Here is a 23158-nt window from a genome sequence, read left to right as displayed (position 1 = left end):
GTTCTTACTGCTCCACTTCCAATCCAGCTCCCTGCTAATGTGCCTGGGAACACAGTGGAAGATGGCCTAAGTACTTGGGTCCCTGCACCCGTGTAGGAAACCCGATGAAGCTCCTGGCTCCTGGCTTCAGCTTGACCCAGCCCCGGCTGTTGCAGCCATTTAAGGAGTGAACCAGCAGATAGAAAATCTCATTCCCTCTCTAACTTTTTCAAATAAATAAGTAAAATCTTTTTTTTTTTTTTTTAAGCAAACAAAGAAGGAAACAGAGAAATCAGAGGTTAACCTCCCCATCGGTAATGGAGGACACTGAGGCCCAACGACTGGCAGAACATCGCCCAAGGCCACCTCTCCAGACTCAAAGCCCGAGGCCCCCCTTGGCCCAGCAGAGAGCGGCAAGGCCAGCGAAAGGACTGGGCTGGCGTGGGGAGGTGGCGGCGCGGTAGGCACTCACCTGCTTCCCTTTGATAGACCACGAGTTCCCCGTTGGCTAGGGACACAAACACCTGGTTATTCAGATACCTGGGCAACGGAAAGAGGAGGAGTCGGGCATTTCGGGAGGCCAAAGGGGTCATCGGGGTCAGGGCAATCACTGTTAGAAGGGCTATGGCTCCTGGGAGACCACCTCCTCCCAATCCATTCTCCAGGTGGTATGGGGAGCCTGCGGCCCAAGCTCACACAGCAGGTAAGAGAAGAGGCGCTGTGGAGCAGGGACCCAGGTGAACGGAGCAGGCCTGTGTGTGCAGCTGCAGGGGGGGCCTTACAGGATGCAGGTGACGGAGGCCGCGTGCTGCAGCTTCATGCTATTCCTGCGGTCACGGATGCTGTCGGAGGACTGGTACACGTGGACACTGTGGACCGGGGTGTACACCTGTGACAAATGCTCTGGGCACACAGCCCTGGAGTCACCCCTCCGCTCCCTGCATCTCCCAATATCTCCTCCAGGCCAAGTGCCTGCTCAAAGCACTGAGATCCCACGGTCTCCCCGGGGCTTCCAGGTGCACTGGCACCCGACTGGCAGGACCCCGGAGTCAGACCACAAGCCCTCCTCCTCAGGCCACTCCACGATGCCCAGAGCAGGGAGCTTGTGTCCCTACCAGCCGTCCTCGGTGCCCAGCCACACGGAGCTCTGGTAGGCCTCGGGGTCAACGCTCAGCAGGTCCTCAAGGCTGCCGCGGGTGAAGGAGCCTCGGCTGGAGCGGCGGAGGGCTCGCCCATCCATTGGGCTGGTGCCGCAAGGCCCGCCGGGCCCGAAAGAGCTGGACAGTGGCAGGAAGCTGGGCTCCTGCTCCTCCTCAGAGCTGGTTGTCTCTGCCGTGGCCTCCTTGGAGCTCGGGGTCTCCTCATCTGAGGGAGACAAAAGTGGCTGGCTTGGCGCCCCTCGGCCAGGTCTGGGTCTGTCTGGGCCCACGGAGTCCCTCCCGGCTGTGCCCTGCTCAGGGCCTCTCCCTCCCCAGGAGCCTCTGTGCCAGGGCCAGCCTCGTTACCCTGCACTCTGACCGCTTGGTGCTGCCGGCTCCCAGTCCTGGCACGGCCCTTTCCTGAAGTGCATCCCATCTACCGGCACTGAGCACTATGGGGCCTGTGCGATTTCACCCAGGGGTGCGCAACCCCCCGACCCCGCACCGACCCCACTGCTCTGTGTGCTCCATTGGGTCCCTCCTCACCCTGGCCCTCCGCAGGCTACTCACTGCCAAAGCTGGAGGAGATGGTGGACCGGCTGGCCTGGCTCTGCAGGGTCCCCGAGGGGCTGGGCGAGGACTCATCATCAGAGTCACTGTCGAAGGGCACCAACTCCGGGCGGGGGTCGGCCTCCGCGCGGTCTGGTGTCATCTCCAGGCCGGAGCCTGCGATGGAGATGTGCAGGCAGGGCTGGGGCCCGGGCTCTGCCGGCGTCACGGCTTCCTCCTCCGCAGCCTCCACGTCCAGGTCGGGCCCGGTGGGCTCCGGGGCTGCGTCAGGGACGCTCCTCAGGGACGCTGGCCGCTCCCTGTGAGCCAAAGGCAAGGGGACAGGGGCCGCTGGCACACAGATGCACCCCCGGGCCCACCCATAGCCATGTGTACCCAGGCAGGGCCAGATCGCCCACCCCGCCGCCTGGGCCTCACCGATGGCCGCAGTGCTGCAGGCCAGGCACCGCCCCGATGCAGAGGATGCGGGCCGAGCAGACTGCAATGCAGGCCTCCACGTCGGGCTCTGCGCGCAAGCTCAGCAGGCACACCTGGCCCACGTAGCCGTCGCTGTTGCACACCCACACCTCAGGCGTGGGCTCGGGACAGCTGCTGAGGGTGGGGGCTGCACAGGAGAACTGTGGGGGACACCAAGGGACAGGGGAGGTGACTGGAGGAACTGCTGCCTGTTCCCTGCAGGCCTTCTGAGCCACCCCAGCAGGAGGGAGGGGAGCAGGTCTGCATGTGTGTGCATAGGTGCCACACACATGTATACATGACAGCACGTGTGACACTACACACCAAACACATTCACACCTGTGTGATACAGGCATCCCCCACACCCACATGTACACATACATACCCATGCACAGTTACATGTGAAACACATCCCTGTATGTGTGATAGGCACATGACAACCACATGCATGCACAGAGTGAGCTGCATGCTAAGACACAGGGAACAACTGCAATTTTTAAGACACAGATTGTACCCAGAAGAGCAATTCACAAACACATGCTGGATTGGAACGTGCACACCCCAGTGACCCACGTTCACATGTACACACACACACACACACCTGCATGCCGCTGCGGGTTTTCATGATGGGGATGGCCTTCAGGAACTCCGGGTCTAGACAGCTTTTGCTGGATGCTATAGTGCAGAGACAGCACCTGCTTAGCCTCTACCCCTCCCTGGCCCTGCCCTTTCCCCATTTTTCTTCCTCTCCTGCCCCTTGGGGTCTCTCTAGAGGGCATCCTAATGGCAGCCACACTGGGATGAGGCCCCTGGCCTCAACCTGCCCACCTTCACAGTGAGGGCGTCAGGCCCAGAGGTCTCTAAGAGCACAACTCGGATCAATCACTTTCCCTGACGCAGGCCTGCGCAGTGTCTGGGGTGGAGCCCCAGGAGGCTCTTGGCCACCCATGGAGGTGATGGGGCCCCTGCCTCGAGCTGACCCTATCCCTGGAACCCCTCCCCGCCCCCTTCAGTGCACTGTTCCACCACGGAGGTCCCAGGCCACCTTCCCCACCAGCTGCTGGAGCACCAGACTGCACTTCTGGGACTTCTGGCTGCTGAGGTCAAAGACAGCTACGAGGTGTGCCCACTTCCGGGAGGTCCTGGCTCACCCAGCTTCCTCTTGGCCTCGTCGAAGGCCTGCTCGAAGCCCAGGCGGGCGTCGGGGTGGGGGAACTCGAAGATGAAGGAGTCGGTGCCCTCGGGCCGTGTGGCACACAGCTCCAGCTTGGTGGGCGGGAAGGACAGTGTGTAGCACAGTGCCTGCTTCTCTGACAAGTCGCGGTGCATGGCCGCTGAGAGGTCGCGCAGTGCATCATCCAGGCCCTGTGGGAAAGAGGGCCCCAGCCGCAGGCCCAAGCGACTCAGTGCACCCCCATCTGCCCCTGGGAAGAAGGTGGGGACCTGCCCTTGGCGGAGACAGAAAACAGGACTCCAATCTGCTCTTGCAGACCAAGAGGCAGCCTGGATTCGGCCCACAGGGAAGGACAGGCCCCTCCCTCCCTAGTGGAGGCAGAATTAGTCTCCACCCTCAGACCTGGAAAGTATTACTTCCCACATCACACATCGGGGTGAGCCCGTCCCTCCCCACCCCCGCCCCAGGCAGATGATACCTCAAGGGGCCTCCTCCCTCAGATAGGGTCAAAGGCCCCCTACCGCATCCCACCAGCCTCACGCAGGGGCTGCCAACCTGGTGGGGGAAGCCGAGGCTCTCGGAGAGCTTGCTCATCTGGCCCAGGGTGTTGAGGTCCTCATCGAGGCGGCTGATGGCTTTCTGGATGTTCTCCCGGTTGGTGGCCTGGGATGCCCCTGGTGGGGACAGAGAGATGGGTCAGGTTAGGCTTAGACGGACGGACACAGCTCCTCTCACTGCACAACTCATGGCCAGGGGCGCGCGGAGTGGCCAAGCAAACCAAGGCTTTACAGACCCCGAGCTCTCGGGAAAAAAGCAGCAGGCAGCACCTCAGAAGGTACGCGCCTGAGAGCCAGGACTGGGCCTGACCCAGAGCCACGGGGCCAGGACGCGGCCCTCGGAGAACTCCCCAGAGAGGACAAGGTACAAAGTGACGGATGGCTCTGCAGGCTGTGGGGGCACAGCGTCCCACGGGAGAGCTGCCAGGCAGGCAGAGCCTCCGGCAGTGAAATCTGCTGACCAAGGGCCTTGATGCCCACAAGGGAGAGGGTGGTGAGCAGATGCCCTGGATTCTTCTGCTCCCGCCCTGCCCGAGCCGGCAGCCAAGGGGCCAGCCCTGTGGGACAGCTCGGCACCCCTGTATCCCGCATCACCCGGCTCAGGATGTGTGTGGACTAGGGGCCTACGGCCGGGGCTGCCCCTCTACCCAGGGGGCCAGGTGCACACACGTCTTGAAACCAAGGGAAGGAAGCTGCTTTCTTTTGCTTTTTCCTAAATGCCGGCAGCCTCTTCCATTTCCTGGGATCTGTGTATATAGGCCATTGCCTTCGGGCCACAGGCTGCGGGACGGGGCCGTGACTGCATGGAGGAGAGAGGGCTCTGACCCTGGCAACCAGTGCCCACGCCGGCCCTGTGGTCGGGACCCCACTGGGGCAAGGGACGCATGGCTGTAACCCTGAGATGCACTCGGGCTGCACAAGGAGGCTGAGGCACTGCGTCCAGGGAAAGGCGTGGGCCGAATGGAATGTTCTAGACCAGCCGAGGCTCACACACAGGGTGCTCTGGTCTGGGGTCTGTGTCCCCCCCAGATTCACACGATGAAGCCTAAGCCCTAACATGCTGGCACAAGGTGGTGCAGCCTTAGCAACGAGATGGAGTGGAGCCCCTGTGAACTGGAGCAGCACCCTCATTAAGACACTTGGGGAGGGGGGTAGTGGCATCCCGTGACGCCAGCATCCCGCACAAACTCCGGTTTGAGTCCCAGCTGCTCCACTACCAAAGCAGTTCCCTGCTAATGCACCTGGGAAAGCAGCAGATGATGGCCCAAGTGCTTGGGCCTCTGTCCCCATATGGGAGACCCAGATGGAATTCCAGGCTCCTTGTCCCAATCTAGGCTGTTGCAGCCATCTGGGGATCAGCAGATGGAAGATCTTTGTCTGTCTGTCTCTCTGTCAGTCTCTCTGAAACCGCCTTTCAAGTTAATAAATCTTTAAAAAAAAATAGTAACAGAAAAAGCAATATATGAAATAGAAGCCTGCGCCTTTGGAAGGAAGGTACAGAGACACGAGGAACAGGCCCCAGACACAGGAGCTGCTGGCTCGGGAAGTGTGAGCAGCCGACACCGGCTGCTGTGTTGCTCAGTCTCTGGCCTCTTTGCTGCAGCAGCCCAGACAGCGTCCTACTCCGTCCTCCTCGGAAAGGGAACTGCCGGGGCAGCCACACTTTCTTCCGTCTGATCCTGACCCACGGGCAGGCCCCTGACCTGAAGGCAGTCGTTAAACAGGCCTGTTCCCGGGAGAAGAGATGAGCTGGGGCCACATGCGGACAGCCCTGGGCTTGCCCAGGAGCCAGGCGAGCGCCCTCCCATGGGGGGCCAGGTGAGCACCCCTCAGGCGAGCCTGGGCCCCACCCCCAGAGTTATGGTGAGTCCCTCCAATGAGGCTGGTCAGATGGGTCCGTGGCTCCTCACACTCATGTTGGCTCCCCCTGTGCCCCGCAACCCCTGTCAGAAGGGGGTCAATGCACCTGGCTCCTCCATGGGTGCCATCGGGTCCCCTATGCCAGCCCCCTTGGTCTGGGTGGGAAAGCGGCCCAAAGGCAGCAAAGCAGAGGGAGCGGCAGGCAGACTGGCCACGGCCCACATGCCCTCGGCAGGGTGTCCACTGTGACCCCTGTGCAGGCCAGGCCAGCCCACCCACCTTTGATGATGTCTGTGTCTTCCAGCGGCAGCTTCCACAGCATCTTGTACTTGCTGGCCGTGTCGATGACACTGGCGGCTGTGTACCTGCGGGGAGCCAACGGGCTGCTCTGGCCAGGGCCGGGGTGTGGGACCCAGGGACCCAGGAATCCAGGGCAGGACAGCCGCCCTCACCAGCCCACCCCGCCTGGCCACTCACAGGCTCATGGAGCTGCGCCGCAGGGAGCCCGACTTCCGCTTCAGTGTGGTGCACACGATGAGGTCGGTGAACAGGAAGAGGGACCGGTCCTTCTTGCCACCGATCGCCTTCTGTGGGGCCGAGGCGGGACTCAGGCTGGGTGGACACGGTCCAGAAGTCTGCCCACGGTGCCCAAGGGGACAGTGAGGCCCCGGGAGGGGTGGGGCTGTTTCCCAGCGGGGACGGAAGAGCAGGGAGAGCCAGGCAGCAGGTATGAGCAGAAAGGTGGGTGGGGAGGCGGGCACAAGGGGGCAGATGATGGGACCCTTCTTACCACTTCAATGACCATCTCCTGCCTCAGGAACCGCCGCAGGGGGGCCTGGAGCTGTGGGACAGGAGGCTGCTTATCACTCCCTACACCCCCAGCACCTAGGGCCTCTGCCACTCCCCACCCCCGCAACCCAAGCAGGTACAGAGACAGACTGGGGAATGGGGAAGAGGACACAGAACAGTGGGGGGACACAGGGGTGGGCGGGGCTGGCCGGCACGCACATCCTCCATGCCCTCGATGTGAGCCTCGATCTCCTGCAGCACCCGGGCGTGCCGCTCGGCCTCCTCGGCGCTCCGCACACCCTTGTTGATGCGCTCGGCCACCTGCTTGATGTTCCGCTGCGCGTCCAGCAGGAGCGGGTGGTCGGGGTGGTCCTCAGGTGTGTGCTTCAGGAGGTCCTGGGGTGGGAACGGGGTCCAGGCCTGCCTGCTGAGCTGCCCTGGACCCACTGCTGGAGCAGAAAGGACCTTCCCCTCCCACCCGGCCCCTGGGGACCCTCCCGTCAGGTTCAACCAGGCGGGGGCCTCGAAGCCTCCTGCGTCCCCCATGGCTCCAGGCCCTGCTCACCTTCACCAGTAGCTCATAGCGTGGGATCCGCTGCACGGGCTTGATCATGAGGTCGGACAGCGCCTGCTTCTCCTTGTTCTCGCGCATGCTTTGCTGAAACCAGAAGCAGGCGGAGGGGCATGTGTGCGAGGAACGGATGCCAGGAACGGGAAGGCGCTCCCCGAAACAGGCCGCCAGCAAGCCCAGCCCGAGAGAAGAGGCCGACCCCTCGGGCTAGGGCTGCGGTGCCCAGGCTGGGAACTCCTGGGGCCTCAGAGCTGGCTAAGGCGAAGCCGCCGCCACCCCCGCCCCAGGCCACGCTACCTCCAGGAACTTGAGAAAGGCAGGTCTGGCCTCCTTGGCCACTCGCACGGCGTCCTTTGCGTTGAGGAAGTTATCGATGTAGGCGGAATAGATGTTTACCAGGACATCCTTGGAGAACTGTGGGTAAGCAGGCAGGTTGGGGATCCCCAAGGCGTCCCTCACCTCACCCTCATCCCGGTCTTCTTCCCATTCACTTGTGAGACAACATCTTGTCCCTGCAGCTAGAACTGGTACGGTCCCCATGGGGTCAGGCACGTGCTTCTGTAGCCTCCAAGCATATGTGGTATGTGTGACTGTGTGACCGTGTGACCAGCGTGTGCTTGTGAGCGCAGGCAGACACCTTATAAAATCTTATCTGTGCGTGCCAGTGTGCATATACACGCTCATGTGCCTGGATGTGTCCTGAGAGCTCGGATCTGCTTCTCTCATGTTTGAAAACATTTTCATTTGTTTGAGAAGCAGAGAGCCACATAGAGACAGATGGACAAGCAGGGAGAGCTCCCACACACTCCCCAAACGTCCACTCCCCGGGCTCTCTGATACGGGAGGGTGAACCTGACTTGAGAGACCCCAGGAGTTAGGGGCCCAAGCAGCATCCTAACCCCAGGACAAACACCCACCCCGGTCTCTCACTTGAAACTGGGTGCTTCTGTCCCTAGGTCTAGTGTCCAATGGCGCCAGGTCTGGCCAGGCAGGTGTCCCTCCAAACCACCCTCTAAGAGACAGAGACTCATTCCAGTTTACGTAGCTGCCTACCCCAGGAATGGTCTTCCCCATGCAAACCTCACCCCCACTCGGGGCCCAACTCCGGTTCTGCCTCCCCTCGGAAGCATTCCTGAGCAGGGCTCTGTGTGGTATTTATTACTCCTGGCCTCCGGGTTCTCCTGATCGCCCAGGGCAGATCCCACCTCTGTAGAGCACCACTCCTACCCCATCCGCAGGAGACCTCGCTCGGGGCAGCTTCAGCCTGGCTGTGGTCAGCATGGAGCTCCACTAGGAGGCGGAGCCTAGTGACAGTGAGGGTGGCCATGGGATCGAGTTGTCACCACTCAGTCTGAGCTGGTGCCCACATCAGTTCCCAGGTCAGCAGGGACATTCTGAGATGCGCTTTTGATCAAGGCCTCACCCCACATCAAAATGACCATGTTTACACACAGCCACATCCCACAAAAAAGATGGGATTTTTTCTGCTTGTAACATTTGGGGGAAGGATTTTTTTTTTTTTAATTTATGTGATTTCTCCTACAATTTAATTTGCATTTGGCTACCTTATATTGGTCACCATCCTGCATTCTTGAGAATTTTGACAAAGTAACAAAATGTAACTCAAAGTTTTTCAAAAGTAAGTAAATTCCTATAGACAAACACAGAAATTAACAAGGGAAGAAAAAGGCATACTGGGTGTTCAGATGTTCAGCTGAATGGCCATCAGTTTTCTTCTGTAGGTGCCTTTGACTTTTGGAGCCACAACCTTTCCTAAGGCCTCCATCATTGTTGCAGGACCTGGGCAAGCTCGCAGGGGAGCTGAGGCCTGCGGTGAGGGGGCAGGTGGAGTACAAGAGAGCCAGGGCCTGGAACCAGGTTTCCTGGGGTCAAGTCCTCCACCACCAGCTGTGACTGGCCAGGTTGCCTCTCTGTCTACGCCTCAGTCATTAACTATCACATCAGATAGCTTCCTCCTAGGGTTGCTGATACACGTAATACATTCAGAATATGGCCCAGCACCTAATGAGTTTCAGACACCACAGCTGTTTCTATGGAAACAGCCCAAGACTAGGCCAGCATCAACCAACAAGCCCACCTCCAGGGTCAGGATCAGGGCAGCTGTTCAGGTTCAGGTTCAGGCAGTGGCTGAGGTCAATACAAGCAACCAGCTGAGCATCAGGACCAGCTCAGAGTCAGGACTAGGGTCAGCTCAGTGCCAGCCAGGATCAGGGTCAGTGTTGGGTCTGGCACCCATCCCAGAGTCCAGCCAAGCTCTGACCAGGTTCAGGTCCACCCAGTGGCTGGGGTCAGCACCAGTGTCTCGTCAAGTTTTGGGGTTGGGATTGGGATCAGAGTCAGCGTCCAGGCAAGGTAGGGTGGGATGAGGGGGTGTCCTTGGTAGTATGGAGCCCCTCGTGGGAGGGACCTGAGCAGCAGGGCACAAGGGGCCACTCACCGACTGGACGAGAAGGGCTCCCACCTTCTGCTGGGCATGCCAAGTCTGCACACAGTGCCGCACCTGCTCCAGGAACTGCTCGTGGTGCTCCAGGAGCTCTGGGATCTGGTCGAAGATCTCATCCACCAGGGACGGGTCACACAGCAAGGAGTTCTCTGGCTGCTTCAGCGGCTGCATGTAGCCCTGGGGGACCCATGGGGTCACTGCACACCCGCCAGAGACAGGCACCCCAACCCAACCCACACAGGTCCCCGTGTGAAGGCAGGTAGAGTCGCCTAGGCCTGCAGTCCAGTGCCCAGCCTCCTGCACCTGCCTCAACTGACAAGGGGCTCTGAGAGCCAGAGGCAAAGACCCACCCCCATGCCCTCAGTACCCCCATGCCCTCAGTGCCCAGCCCAGACATAGGCAACTGGGCTCAGAAAAAGTTTTGCCGGATGCATCAATAGATAGAGAGCTTGGAGTGAGAACAGAAGACAAGGCTCCAGGGGAGACCCCCAGAGTGACTCACCAAATATGTACTGAGCACTCACTATGTGCCCAGCACTGTTCTAGGGCCTGGGAGGCAGCAATGAATGGGACAGAACCAACTCTCTACCCTGACACAGCTTATGATCCAGTTGAATGAAACATAAATACAAGAAATAAGGAGGGGGCTGGCACTGTGGCACAGTGGGTTAAGCCACTGCCTGCAGTGCTGGCATCCCATATGGGCACCTGTTTGAGTCTCAGCTGCTCCACTTCTGATCCAGCTCCCTGCTAATGTGCCTGGGAAAGCAGCAGAAAATGCCCCAAGTACTTGGGCTCCTGCACCCACATGGGAGACCTGGAAGAAGCTCCTGGTTTCAGCCTGGCCCCGCCCCAGCTGTTGCGACCATTTGGGGAATGCACCAGCGGCTGGAAGACCTCTCTCTCTCTCTCTGACTCTGCCTTTTGAATACATTACATTTCATCAATTTTAAGATGTAACATTATTTTGGTTTTTAAGAAAGACTTGCTGCCAATTGTTATGACACACCACCAACATTGCAGGATGAACCCTGATGTCAGAGATGCTCAACGGTGAAGACTGTGGGTGCTCTCAGGCCTGCTCCATATGGAATCCATGGTGATTGACAAGGGGTCCCTGCCCTGGAGAAGAGAGGGGAGGGGCAGGGGAGTTCCCCCGGAAGTCACTGGAAGCTCTCAGTGACACTGCCTGAGGCTGTATCACTAGTTTCAGAACTGCTGGTCAGTCCATGACTAAAATCCCTGTTTTCACTTCAAATCTGCCTTCAGTGGTGTTCTGTATTATAAACAGCCCAGCTCAGCAGAGGGAATGCACATGGAGAGGTCTCCCTCTACTGGCCAATTCTGTAACTACATGCCAAAGAAACATGAGGGTGTATTTGAAAAAGCATATGTGATGCTGCAATAACATTTATATTAAACATTTAAAAAATATGGCTTGTTTTGTAAAACAAGTTGGAGAAAGTCAGGCTCAACAGAATCCTCGCCTGGTTGGGAATTCTGAAGAGGCCTGGCTGACAGCGCAGGGGTGGGCAGTGAGAGCCAGTGCCTGGCTGATGCCTGGTCTATCTGGGTCTCTGGACCCCGCAAGGAGCAGGAGCTGCACTGCTCCCCTCCAGTGCCCAGGATCCCTCAGAGAAGCAGGCACATGGTGGGAGGAAAGAATCAACAGCCACTGAAAACCCAACACACCGCCTGCTACAAGCCCGGACTGCATTCACTCAACAAACGCCCACTAAGCAACTACTGTGTGTCAGCCTGCTGGGCCCTGGGCTACACTGGCAGGCAGATGAACTCCCGCTATCCGTGAGGCTGACATTTGGGTGGGGGGAGCAGAAAGAAGCCTAACAAGTAAGGGAGTGGATTTGTATGCAGTTAGCCAGAGCACCTGTCAGGGTAATTAGTGAATGGGAAGTTGGGGGTTCGAGACAGGCCCAGGGGCATGAGGGTGAGGCTGAAGATGCTGAGCTGCCTGCTGCCTTTGTATTTAACTTCTTCACCTAAAACTGCCGGCCTCCAGAACAGGTTCACCAATCTGTGTGGTAGTGACCCCTGGAGGGTGGCGGTGGGGGGCATTAGGGTTCAGGCAGTGTGGACCAGGGGCTTCCTGACAAGCCCTGCACTGGGCTCTGGCTTTGCTTCTCCGTGTCTATTTCATCCTCTGTGAGCCAGGAGTTATGGTGATGTTACAGGTCACTCACGGTAAGCACTCAGAGCAGTGCCTGCACATACTAGCCACTCAATGAGCATCAGCTATAAGCCCTCGCTAGACAGATGACCATGGGCAGGTTTCCTAGCCCAAGTCTTCACTTCCTATGCCACAAGGTTAAGACAGATTCAACACAACTTTACAAATGCACGCATGGAGTTGTGAGCAGTACGCTAAGCGACACACGCACCTCTTGTGATCTGCACTCGAGGCAGGCACTATTATGAACTCCATGCACAGGGGAGGAAATCGTGGCAGACGCTGGTATGCTCCAGGCCACACCTATGATCACGAGTGGGAGCCAAGCGTGAACCCTAGCTGTTGGCCTGGCTCCTGAGCCATGCTCCCCTCAGGCCCCTGGGCCAGACCTCAGTCCTCTGTCGCACACCCCACGGCTACCTGGATCAGCAGTCCTGGGGTGCAGGTGACACCCTCCTGACCAGCTGCACCCCTCCCCACCCAAAGCTCTCAGGCTGGCTCCTGCCACCTCCAGGTCCCGCACGCCTTCCCCACGTGCAGCCCTGCCTCTCCCAGCGCTCCGCTGCTCCTGTCGGCGAACAGGCGTGGGAGGTGCGGGGGGTGGAGGGCCAGGGTGGCATCACCTTTCCATCTCCACACTGGGAGATGAGTATGATTTGGCAGGTGCGATGGAGGCTCACAGAAGTGAGGTGACTGGGTTCACCCAGCAAGGAGGCAACGACCCAAGGCCTGACCACCTGACCCTAGGGCGCCCCCTCTCCCCCGCACAGGCAATGGCCCTGGAGGCACCTCAGGACCTTGCCCATTACTGCTACCGCTGGGCATGCTGGTGGGGTCCCTACTCCAGCTCCCAAGCTCCCAGCAGGGGCCCCACCATGCCCAACAGCCCTCAGGCCCTGCGTGGCTGCCTGCGGTTCCTGTGCACAGAGCACCTCTCACTGCTGGCTTCCTGCGGCCTCGGGGCCTTTGTGCCTGGGGTGCCTCCACTTGCAGCCCTCCCCTCCCGCGGGCTCGCTGTCTTGAATTCCTGGCCCGCCTCTCAGGTCCCCACTGAGCACCCCAACCTCACAGAGCCTTTCCTGACCCCCCTCACCCCGGGGCAGGTCCCCCTTCCGTGTTCGCCTCTTCTCCTGTACTTTTTCTCAGAAGAACATGATGCATTTCCTTGCACTTAACAAAGCTATGCATTATATATAAGAAAATCTAAACTAAGATAAATGTAGCCATTTGAAGTGCAGCACAGTGCACTCACATTAAGTGCCTTTGGGCGGCTGTGTGACAGTCACTCACCACAGTCCATCCCCAGAACTTCCTTCCTCTTACAAAACTGAAAGTCTGTACCCATCCATTCCCTCCTCCCTGGCCACCCGCAGCCACTGTCCTACTTTCTGTTACTACGGATCCGATTGCTCCAGGGACCCTCTGTCAGCAGACTCTTACAGTGCCGACCCCCACGTGACTTGCTAATTTCATGGAGCAGAATACACTGCAGCCCATGTCCAAACGCCCTGGTCTCCGAGGGCTGTGCACCTGCACGACGCCACCCACTCGCTGTCTCCACCATGGCCCTCGTGTGTGCCAGGGAACAGGCTCTGGACAGCACCGGACAGTCCTCCCCGCCCGCCAGCCCTGCCACGATGCGGCCAGCAGAAGGGGCTCGCCGCAGACGTGTGCAGTGAACAGATGAATGTGCGCCTGCTTTGGGCGTCCAGGGCCCTGCCTTCGGGGCCCTCTGCTCTCACTCACACTGCAGCTCAGCTCCACACTCTCCGCACTGGGCCCCAGCCCCGCAACTGCATCCAGGCTCCGGACTTCCCCACGTGACGCCGGCACCTCCGGAGGCCCCACCTTCGCCAGGCCAGGCGCCCCGGCAGCACCCTGAGTTTCCCCGCCTGGCCCATTGACCTCCCAAGTGCCTGCTCCCAGCTCTCAGCAGCTCCCCACCCTCCTTCTGCCACCCACCTTCCCAGGAGCCAGACTCTGGAAAGCAAGAATCTCGGCTCAGAACTGTGGCCGATTCCAGGCGTGGCAGAGTCCAGCCCTCCTGCGTCCAGGGTCCCTACAGCTGGCCCCTGCTGACCCGAGCAGTGCGACCAGGGGATCAAGCCGTCTGTCGCAGGCTGGTCACATAGACTTTAGACTCTGCTGCTCAGAAGGCAGGTCTCAGCAGGGGCCAGCACCTCCTCGGCGCTTCTACGGTGCCCCACACATCCAGTTACATTCAGGTCCAGGGGGCTGCTGGGAGGGGGTACAAGGGCAGTGTGGGTGGGGGCTCCTGCCCTGCAGGGGGCGTCCTCCTCCTGTGGTATCACACAGGGATTCTCCACGGAAGGGTGGCAGGTCCCGGGTTTCAACTCTCTGACCTTGGCCCCTTGCCCATGGAAGGGGCTTGCTCCCACCTTGCTGTCACTTCCGTGACAGCCTCCTGGACTCAGAATGGCTCTTCCCGGGGGCCCGGGCCTCACCTGCATCAGGGTGCGCAGCGACTCCACATAAGACTGCTCCGTGTCCAGCAGGGTCATGGTCACGTGCTTCCGCATGTCCTAGGGAGACAGGGACAGGGTGAACAGTGCCTCGTTCCCCTCAGAGCCAGTCGCCTACAGCCACCTAGAGTCCAGAGGGCCCATCCACACCTTCTCCCTGGACTTCAAGACAGCCCTCCCGCCATGCAGGGCTCCTGGCTGGCTGTTTCCCCAAAGCACCTGCACCTCCACTCACCCTTTGCTCAGGTGCTCCCCCTGCTGGAATGCCTGACCCCTGCATCCAAGACACACCTCTTCCCTCACGCCCAGACCACCCAGTTGTGGGCAGACCTGAAATCTCAGCTTTACTTCTTGGCTCTCAAAAAGAATCCTTTTTTTCTCCTCCAAGATCTACTTTATTTATATGAAAGCCAGAATAACAGACAGACGGGAGAGACAAAGAGAGAAAAAGATCCTCCATCCCCTGATTCACTCCCCCAGTGCCACAACAGGTGGAAGTCAGGAGCCAGGAACTCCCTCTGGGTCTCCCTTGGCCCATCATTTGTTGCTTTCCCAGGCATATTAACAGGGAGATGGATTGGAAGTAGAGCAGCCAGGACTCAAACAGGTGCCCATATGGGATGATGGAGTTGAAGGAGGCAGCTTAAGCTTTTTTCTTTTTTTTAAATGTGTATGTATTTTGTAAATACAACATTAGGAACATGGTAATTCTTCCCATCGCCCTCATCCTACCCACTGTCCCCCTTCCTCCCACCTCTCCTATTTGGTACAAGAAAGAAAACAAAACAAAAATAAAGGAAAAAAAGAAAGAATGGAATAAAAAAAAAAAAAAACCAAGAGAACTGATCCTCAGCAATCTAAACAAGGGCTGTTCTTTGTTATTGCCTCTTGAAGGTGTTTTCACTTTTCCCCCTTCTTCTTTTTCCTTCTTTCCTCCCCCTTTCCTTTTTGAAATTTAATTGTCTTTAAAGAAGAAACCAAGAATAATGCATCTTTTGTGAGCTCTTAGACATGACTACAACTTATGAGACAATAATATCTTCCTTTTAATATACTAAAAGGAAGTGATTCTTGAGAAAAAGTTTACTATTAAGTCTCATGATACCACTCTTTGGGGACAGAGTTCCTGCATGGGAAGTTAGAGCACAGTGATTCTTGTTGTTTATTTAATAAATAACACTCTTAGGTAACATCAGTGATCACCCAAGGCTTTTGATATGAGCTGCCTTGGCTATGGAAGCCTTCTGGATCCAGTAGCTTGATAAAGCCATAAGCAAAGTGGGAATTCTCCCTTTAGAGAAAAGTACCTCCTTCTTTGGTGGCCACTTCTTTCCACTGGGGTTCAACTACAGGGGTCCTTTACATAGAACATTTTTTCCCCAGAGTATCTTGGCTTTCCATGCCTGAAATGCTCCTCCTGGGCTTTCCAGCCAGACTGAAATGCCTTAAGGGCTGATTCTGGTGTAAGACTGCTACTTAAAATGACTGTTATTCTATGAGTCTGCTGTATGGACTGCTTCCCATGTGCAGCTAAAACTTACTGTGTCACAATGCAGGCTAAAAAGATTTAAGTTTATTTACTTATTTGAAAGTTAGAGCTACAAAGAGGGGGAGAGAGAGAAAGCAATCTTCCATCCATTAGTTTACTCGCCATCTCCTCAAATGGCCACAACATCCAGGGCTGGGCCAGGCTGAAGACAGGGGCTATGAGTTTCTTCAGGTCTCCCACATGGGTAGCAGGGTCCCAAGTTCTTGGGCCATCTTCTGCTGCTTTCCCAGGCTATTAGCAGGGAACTGGGTCAGAAGTGGAGCAGCTGGGACTTGAACCGGCACCCATATGAGATGCCAGCACTGTAGATGATAGCTTTACCTGCTATGCCACAGCGCAGGTCTCAAAAAGGACTACATTTGTTAAAAATCCATAGTAAACTCTCACATTTGCACAGGAAAACTCTTCAAGGCCACCACCCACTCCAGCTGCCCATTCTGAAGAGCCCGCCTTTGGGCAGGGTGCTGTGGGCAGTGCCCCACCCAATTCACAGAAAAAGACGCTGCACCCAGGGAGGCAGAGTCAGTGCCAAAGGTCATGTGGCTGGGCGGTGTCTGGCAAGGCCGGATCTCAGCTCCCTCATTTAACAATGTTCACTGAGCCGCTACACACCAGGCATTATGTGTTATTTAACCCTCTGACCACCTGTGAGATAGATGGTGTTGGTCTCCCCACTTTAAGGATGGGGAAAAGAAGACCTAGGCCTGGAGGCTCCAACCTGAGGAGCTCACCATCTGTGTTAGAGGCCCAGAGGGGTGCCCAGGCTCTGCACCCACAGTCCCCAGGGGCAGGGCATGCATCCCTGTGGGAGGCTTTGCTGGAAGCCAGCCTGGGCTGCCTGTGCTCAGCTTATCTGCCGCCCTCTCCCCAGGCCCTGCACTTATTTCTCTTCCAGGAAGCCCCAGCAGCTGCCCTCCCAGGACTCGTCACTAATCCCCCCTCCAAGTCCCTAGAGTATCTGGGCAGGGCCCAGATCTCTGGGTGGGTGACCCTCTGCCCACCTGTGAGCTGGCAGACTCCAGCCACACGGCAATGCTGGGGTGGGTGCCGTGGCTGTGGCGCTCCTCCAGTGCCTGCCCTGGGGAATGGACAGGGAGCCCCAGCAATGGGGCTGCCCGCTCACTGCTGCTCAGTGGACCTGAGCTCCAGGCCATTGCTGAGCTCTGCGAGGTCCCTCACCTCAGACCAGACAGGGCAGACCCAGCCAACTGGGCTCCATGGTCAGCAGTGGGGGTGAGCAATGCCTCCCCCGGGGGCCAGGGAGGAGGCTGGGCCACCTTGCCAAGCGTGGGCTCTGGGGGCTGAGAGGGCCCAGGGCCCTGCCTCTGGGGTCCCAAACATGGCCAGGTCCCGCCCCCCCCAGTCTCCAGCGCTGCTGAGGTCAGGGAAGCTTCCGGTAGGCGGTGGCAGGAACGGGGCACGGCCGAGGCTGCAGACCTTCGGAGAGCACAGAGGGCTAGAGGGGCCTCCCAGGACAGGCCCAGGGGCCCACTTCTGCCTCCACCGGTCCCAGGGACAGCCCAGCACCTCACAGCCAGGGCCTTGTCCCAGCCTCCCCCTCTCGGCGCTGTGACATGGGTGTCGTCACCTCCACAGCACGGGGGGGACTCAGACTTACCCCAAGTCACACAGCCAGGGCCAGCAGAGGCAGGACCAGGGTCTCCTCCTCGGCCACCTCATGCTGAGTCTCAGGCTCCAGCCCCCTGGGCAGGTTCAGGTCACGGGGCCCCCTGGGGGTGTGACCGGGGTGCCCCATTCCCACCTGCTCCTCTCTGAAGTGGCCCTCAGCAAGGTGGCTGTGAGCACACGGGCTCTGTCCTCACAGCAGGGCCCCAACATCCATCCATCCTCATTCTGCCTCCCGAGACACACCGGGAGCCCTGCGTCAGCAGGGCCCCTGAGCACCCTGCCCTGCCCACACCCCCTGGGCTGGCGCTGCGCCTGGCAGCCGGGAGGGCTGGGGTGACTGGGAGGCTGACGCTGCAATGCCTGCCCTTCCCAGCTGCCTCGCTCTGCACAGCACGGGGGGCTGTCACTCAGCTGTCAGGTGAAGGCACGCCAGACAAGACCAGCTCCCTGCCACTGCGGCAAGCGCCCTTCTTGCACGTGCCCAGACACGGGTATAGTGTCTACGGGGAGGGGGTGGGGGGCCGGGAGGCAGGAGACGGCTGCCGCAGCTGTCAGCCAGATCAACAGGCCCACCTGTTCTAGGCGGGACAACCGCGCAGGACCGGCCTCTCCCAGGGCTCCTGGCCCCCGGCAGCCCCATCTCCAGAGCCTCTTCCACTTAGTGAGGCGCTGAGATGGGGACTGGAGAGCCGCAGGCGGGCGGCAGGAAGACCGAGGGACGGCCCCTGCAGCGACTGGGGCATGGCAACCCCAAGGCTCAGGCCCTGATGCACATGACAGGGAGCCAGACACATGCACGGAGAAGCCACAAAGGCAAGACACCCGCACAGAGACAACTGCAGCCAAGTCACCTCTCTGAGGGCCTGGAGGCAGCGCGGAGGCACACACAACACTGCCCAACGCTGGGAGGAGGGCATGGCTCGGCCCCCTCCCTGGGCCCGCCTGCAAAGACACAAAGACCAGAGGGCCCTGGAGCCCCTTCCCCTGCAGGGCTAGGAATGGGGCCACCCCCGGTCCCCCACAGCATGGTGTCTCCAAGCCCAGCAGGTCCAGTTGCAGGGAGAGGACCCTGGCTCCCCTGCCCTGCACATCCACCTACCTCCCCACTGCTGGGGAGGCTAGAAATCTTCCGGAGGGGTGGGCCCAGGACCCCCTTAGCGACAGCCTCTGCCTCCACACTGACCCGCTTCCTGAGCTAAGGACCCCTGGGCCCGGACCCTTGACACCCCTCTGCCCTCAATCTCCCTGGGTCCATCACAGGTCAGAGCCCCCAGCTCCGCGGCCCCCAGCTGGGATGACCGACTGACTCCCAGGCCCTCTGCCCATGCCTCCCTCAATTTCTCACGCTGGTTGAGGCCCAGGCCGAGGCCTAGGCCAGGCCCCTGGCTGTCTCTTCCCCTCCCCCTCCCCGTACCTGGGCCTCCCCGGGCTCCTCGGCGTCAGCGCCGCCGCCGCCCCCGGCGGGCTCCCCGGAGGCAGCGGCCGCCGGGCCCAGATCACGCATGTCTTCCAGCGCGATGGTGAACTGGGCCAGGGTCTTCACCATCTGCAGCATGCGGCCGGCCCGCCGCCGAAGCGGGACGCCGCGGCGGCGGAGGGGGCGGGGGTCGGCACGGAGTCGGGGGGGCCCCCTCCTCCCCTCGGTCGGCCACGGGCTCTGCCCGGCCGCGGCGGCGGTCGCGGTGTCAGCCCCAGCGCCGATCTGAGCGCGGCGGCCCGGCGGGCGGTGGCGCTGTTGCCTCCTGCGCGCAGGGAGTGCGCCCGGCAGCCGGCCCCGCGCGCGCCGCGTAGCTGGGGGAGGGGGTCTCCGCCCTCGGCGCGCCGCCGCCCCATCGCCCCCAGCGCGCCCCGTCGTCGCGGCGTCCGCTCGCTGGCCGTACCCCAGCCCCAGGACACAGGTCCGCGCACAGCCGTGGGCAAAGGCGGCGAACGCAGCGTGGGCACACCCCACGCTCAGGTTTACACCCTGCGCCCTTGGGGGCCCACACAGGGGCACGCAAGTTCCTGCATCCAGAACAGGCCCCTGTGCGTGGAAACTAGCCCGCATCGCCCGGGTCAGGGCCAGGGCCAGGGCCAGCCACAGCGGCCAGCAGTGGTCCGTGCAGACCTGCCCCACGGCTGCAGGGACAGGTGCTTCCGTGGTCACATGGCTGTGGCCAGACCCATTCCACCTCCCACCCGCAGTTCCAGCGCTGCCACAAGGCCCCACCTGGGCCTGAGTGGAGCACCTGGGAAGTCCTCCACGGGACAGTGGCTGGGGCACTGAGACCCCGCCAGCGCGCCCAGGCTGTAATCGCAAGCAGGATTCTCCAGCACGTGCTGCCTCAACCCCAGGGAGATGGCAAAGGCAATCCAGGCCTCTGTTCGTCTGGCTGGGGTGAGGGGCGGTGGGCAAAACGGTGTTTCCCACACTCACAAGCCCTCAGCTCACTCCTCCGGCACCTGCTTTCTCCTGGCTTCCTGTGCCCATTGCCCAAGCCAGGCCCGGCCGTCCACCCCTCTCCCTCTCAGGCACCCTTGCTCCAGCCGCTCTGCTTTAACTTCTATGAACAGCCCAAGGCCTGGGCCAGACCTTCCCCTCTGCCAGAGTGTTCCTCCTTTCCCTTTAAGACCAAACGTCACCTCCTCAGGGAAGCCCTCTCTGATCCTCAGCTGTTTGCCCTACCTTATCCAGGTGCCTTGGTTTGAAATTGCACGTTTGAGCCATGACTCAGCGGATGCTGTCCCCTCCCCCAGACTGTAGGCTCCACAAGGGCAAGGGTCCTGTGCTCATAGTAGCAGCAGGCTGGTCAACAAGCAAGCCCCCAGTGGCCCCCCTCCCCCACTTGCCAGCTGTCCTCAGGTGAGAGGCACAGAGCCAAGGCCAGCCCCTCCCGCTGGGCCCTGCCCCCACCCCAGCCAGGTGAGTCCACCCAAGGAAATCACTCCTCACCCCTCCTAGAAGGGCAGGGCTATGCTTCTGGGCGGCACTGGCCTCCTCAGAGAGCCCAAGACACCCAGCTGTCAAAATGTAACCACCCAGAGTCTTCAAAGAGCCAACAATGCAAAGGCACACAGAGAATTCCAAGAGTAGCAGATGAAAATCAGCGTCCCGTCGGCACAGCGGCCGAGCCCGGTCCAGTGGATGCCACCCAGACAGGAGGGGCTGCACCCCGGGGGCTCCGAGCCTGACACCTGATGGGGGCCGTCTGCGGATTTGTGCAGCATGAATGAGCAATCGGTGAACCCAGCTGTGTCCCGGGGCCCAGAAGAATGGTTCACCTTCCTGAGTGAAGGCACCAGTCTGCTGGGCACCAGTCCCCTTGTGGGCCCACGACAGTGGGTCTCTAACAGCGGCGCCTGGGCTCCTGAGTCTGCAGCTGGGCGGGGCCCGGCAGTCTGGACTGTCACCAGCCTTCCAGGTGATTCCGACACACCGGCCGTGCAGCAGGTCCCTGCAGAGCCCCTCAGCCCTGAGAGGCAGAAAGAAGCCCGCCAGGAGGTCCTCAAGCCCTCCTCTGCCTCCAGTTTGGTCCTAGAGAGCCCGTGAGGCCAGCGGCCTCTGACCTCCCGGAGGGCCTGTTCCTGCCCGTGGGGCTGGGCTGCAGCAGAGGGCCTGCAGGAGCCAGCCAGCGGCTGAGGGTGACGTGGGAGGGAGACGCAGGCGCCACGCTGCACCCCACACTAGTGGTGTGAGGGCCCCATGGCCCGTGCACTGCTGAGTCACCGCAGAGGCTGGACACCCACGTGGAGCTTGCAGTCAGGAGCCCTCTTCCTTCAGCTGTAAGACCTCCGCCTACATCTCCTCCGAGTGGCTGGGAGCCCGTGCGCAGCTGAGGAATGGAGAGCTCCAGGACGAGTGACAGCCCCACCCTCGCTGGCCGGGAGGAGCTCCCCCAGACAACACAGGATTTCTATCATAGGGCTCAGCAGAGAAAGTCACCTCTGCCTGGCAGAAATACTCAAGGAGGGCTTCCTGGAGGAGGCAGGGTTTGAAGAAGGCCCCGAGGCCACGAGATGCAGCAGCATGTGGGTGTCAGAGAGCCGAGTTCCTTAGAGGCCCCTGCTCCGGAAAGGGGTGGGACTTGGTGCTAGACACACTGCTTGCTGCTGCTGCTTCATTAGGGTGGCTAATTAGATCCAAGCTCGTTGCCATGGCAACTGGGGGGCTGGGGGACACAGGGAACTGAAAGGAAGCTAAAAGAAACCAGAGGAGTGCGCAGGCTCCAAGTCAGGGTTTCCAGCGATCGCCCTGCACAGCACGGGCGCCAGGGCCCCTCGGGAGCAGGTCAGCGGGGACCAGGCATGGCTTTGCTTGGGGACAGACGCCTCTCCGGTGGCTGCGGTGCTCACAGGTGGTCTGCGGGGAACAGGTTTTCCAAGTGTACAAAGTGACACCACGTCCCACCCCCACCACAAACGACACCCTCCTTAGGGGAAAGCTAGACATGGCCCTGCCTCACAAGACCACCGCCCACTCCAGGAAAGGCAGGTGGGGAGCCCCGGCTCCGTGGGACCAGCCTCCGGCCAGCACCCCAAAAACACTGAACTCATCCTGCCCCCACTGGGGGCTGCTGCCCGCCCCCATCCCTGAGGGGCTCCAGCACCTGCCTCCCAGACACTGTGCCTGCCCCTGGCTGGTGCTGGACCTGTGATGGGAAGTCTGACAAGGGTGGACATACGACGGATAAGGAGGAGCGGCTCAACACACGGAAGGCTAAAAGGACAAGTGAGTAAGTGACAGACGGGCAGATGAGCAGACTAGATCACGAGTGACAAACACGAGTGGATGCACGAACACAAGGTTCAATGGATGCGTGGTTAACTGAATTTTTTATAAAGGTTTGTTTTTATCTACTTGAAAAGCAGAGTGGGGTGGGAGAGAGAGAGAGATCCTCCATCCACCGGTTCACTCCCCAAACATTTGCAATAGCAGGGCTGGGCCCAGCTGATGCCAGGAGCCAGGAACTCCATCCGAGTTTCCCATGTGGGTGGCAGAGGCCCAAGCACTTGAGCCATGGTCTGTTGCCTGACAGGAGGCATTGCAGGATGTTAGGAAGGGGAGAGGTGCCAGGGCTAGGTCTGGTGCTCAGGTATGGGATGCAGACATCCCAAGCGGCAGCCTAAGCTGCTGCACCGCAACACTGGCCCTGAATTCTTATTTTACTCATTTGTTAAGTAGTTCAGTGAATACTTACTGAGCACCTACTAGGTACCAAGTGCCGTGCTGGAGACATGCAGGTAAGAAAAGAGGTCTGTGGGGCCGGTGCTGTGGTGTAGCGGGTAAAGCCACTGCCTACAGTTCTGGCATCCCATATGGGTGCCGGTTCTAGTCCCTGCTGCTTTGCTTCCCATCCAGCTCTCTGCTGTGGCCTGGGAAAGAAGTAGAAGGTGGCTCAAGTCCTTGGGCCCCTGCACCTACGTAGGAGACCTGGAAGAAGCTCTAGGCTCCTGGCTTCAGATTGGCACAGCTCCAATCATTGCGGCCAACTGGGGAGTGAACCAGTGAACGAAGACCTCTCTCTCTCTCTCTCTGCCTCTCCTCTCTCTGCATAACTCTGACTTTCCAATGAATAAATAAATCATTTAAAAAAAAAGAAAAAAGTCTGGGGCCTGCACTGTGTCACAATGGGTTAGGCCACTGCCTGCAATGCCAACATCACATATAGCCGCATTGTTCAAGTCCCAGCTGCTCCAATTCTGATCCAGCTCTCTGCTCATGTGCCTGGGAAAGCAGCAGAGGATGGCCTGAGCCTGTGTGTCCCAGCATC

The 23158-nt window shown here is 59.7% G+C and overlaps 1 protein-coding gene across 1 annotated transcript in view; it reads right to left on the bottom strand.

Moving 5' to 3' along the window:
• Positions 1–23158, bottom strand: part of ARHGEF17 (Rho guanine nucleotide exchange factor 17) — a 59090-nt gene that overhangs the window by 4267 nt on the left and 31665 nt on the right. The window contains exons 2-17 of the mRNA XM_062196682.1: positions 14213–14290; positions 9554–9736; positions 7393–7509; positions 7090–7182; positions 6744–6920; positions 6526–6576; positions 6213–6322; positions 6015–6100; positions 3874–3992; positions 3296–3509; positions 2746–2819; positions 2106–2305; positions 1689–1987; positions 1095–1344; positions 762–848; positions 452–519 (exon numbers count right to left, since the gene is read on the bottom strand). Coding sequence (XP_062052666.1) covers positions 452–519; positions 762–848; positions 1095–1344; positions 1689–1987; positions 2106–2305; positions 2746–2819; positions 3296–3509; positions 3874–3992; positions 6015–6100; positions 6213–6322; positions 6526–6576; positions 6744–6920; positions 7090–7182; positions 7393–7509; positions 9554–9736; positions 14213–14290 — 2206 coding nt within the window. The remainder of the gene's footprint in view (positions 1–451; positions 520–761; positions 849–1094; positions 1345–1688; positions 1988–2105; positions 2306–2745; positions 2820–3295; positions 3510–3873; positions 3993–6014; positions 6101–6212; positions 6323–6525; positions 6577–6743; positions 6921–7089; positions 7183–7392; positions 7510–9553; positions 9737–14212; positions 14291–23158) is intronic.

This window comes from Lepus europaeus, chromosome 7 (assembly GCF_033115175.1).
Source record: "Lepus europaeus isolate LE1 chromosome 7, mLepTim1.pri, whole genome shotgun sequence".
Taxonomy (NCBI): Eukaryota; Metazoa; Chordata; class Mammalia; order Lagomorpha; family Leporidae; genus Lepus; species Lepus europaeus.
This window is presented reverse-complemented; position numbering and strand designations above follow the sequence as displayed.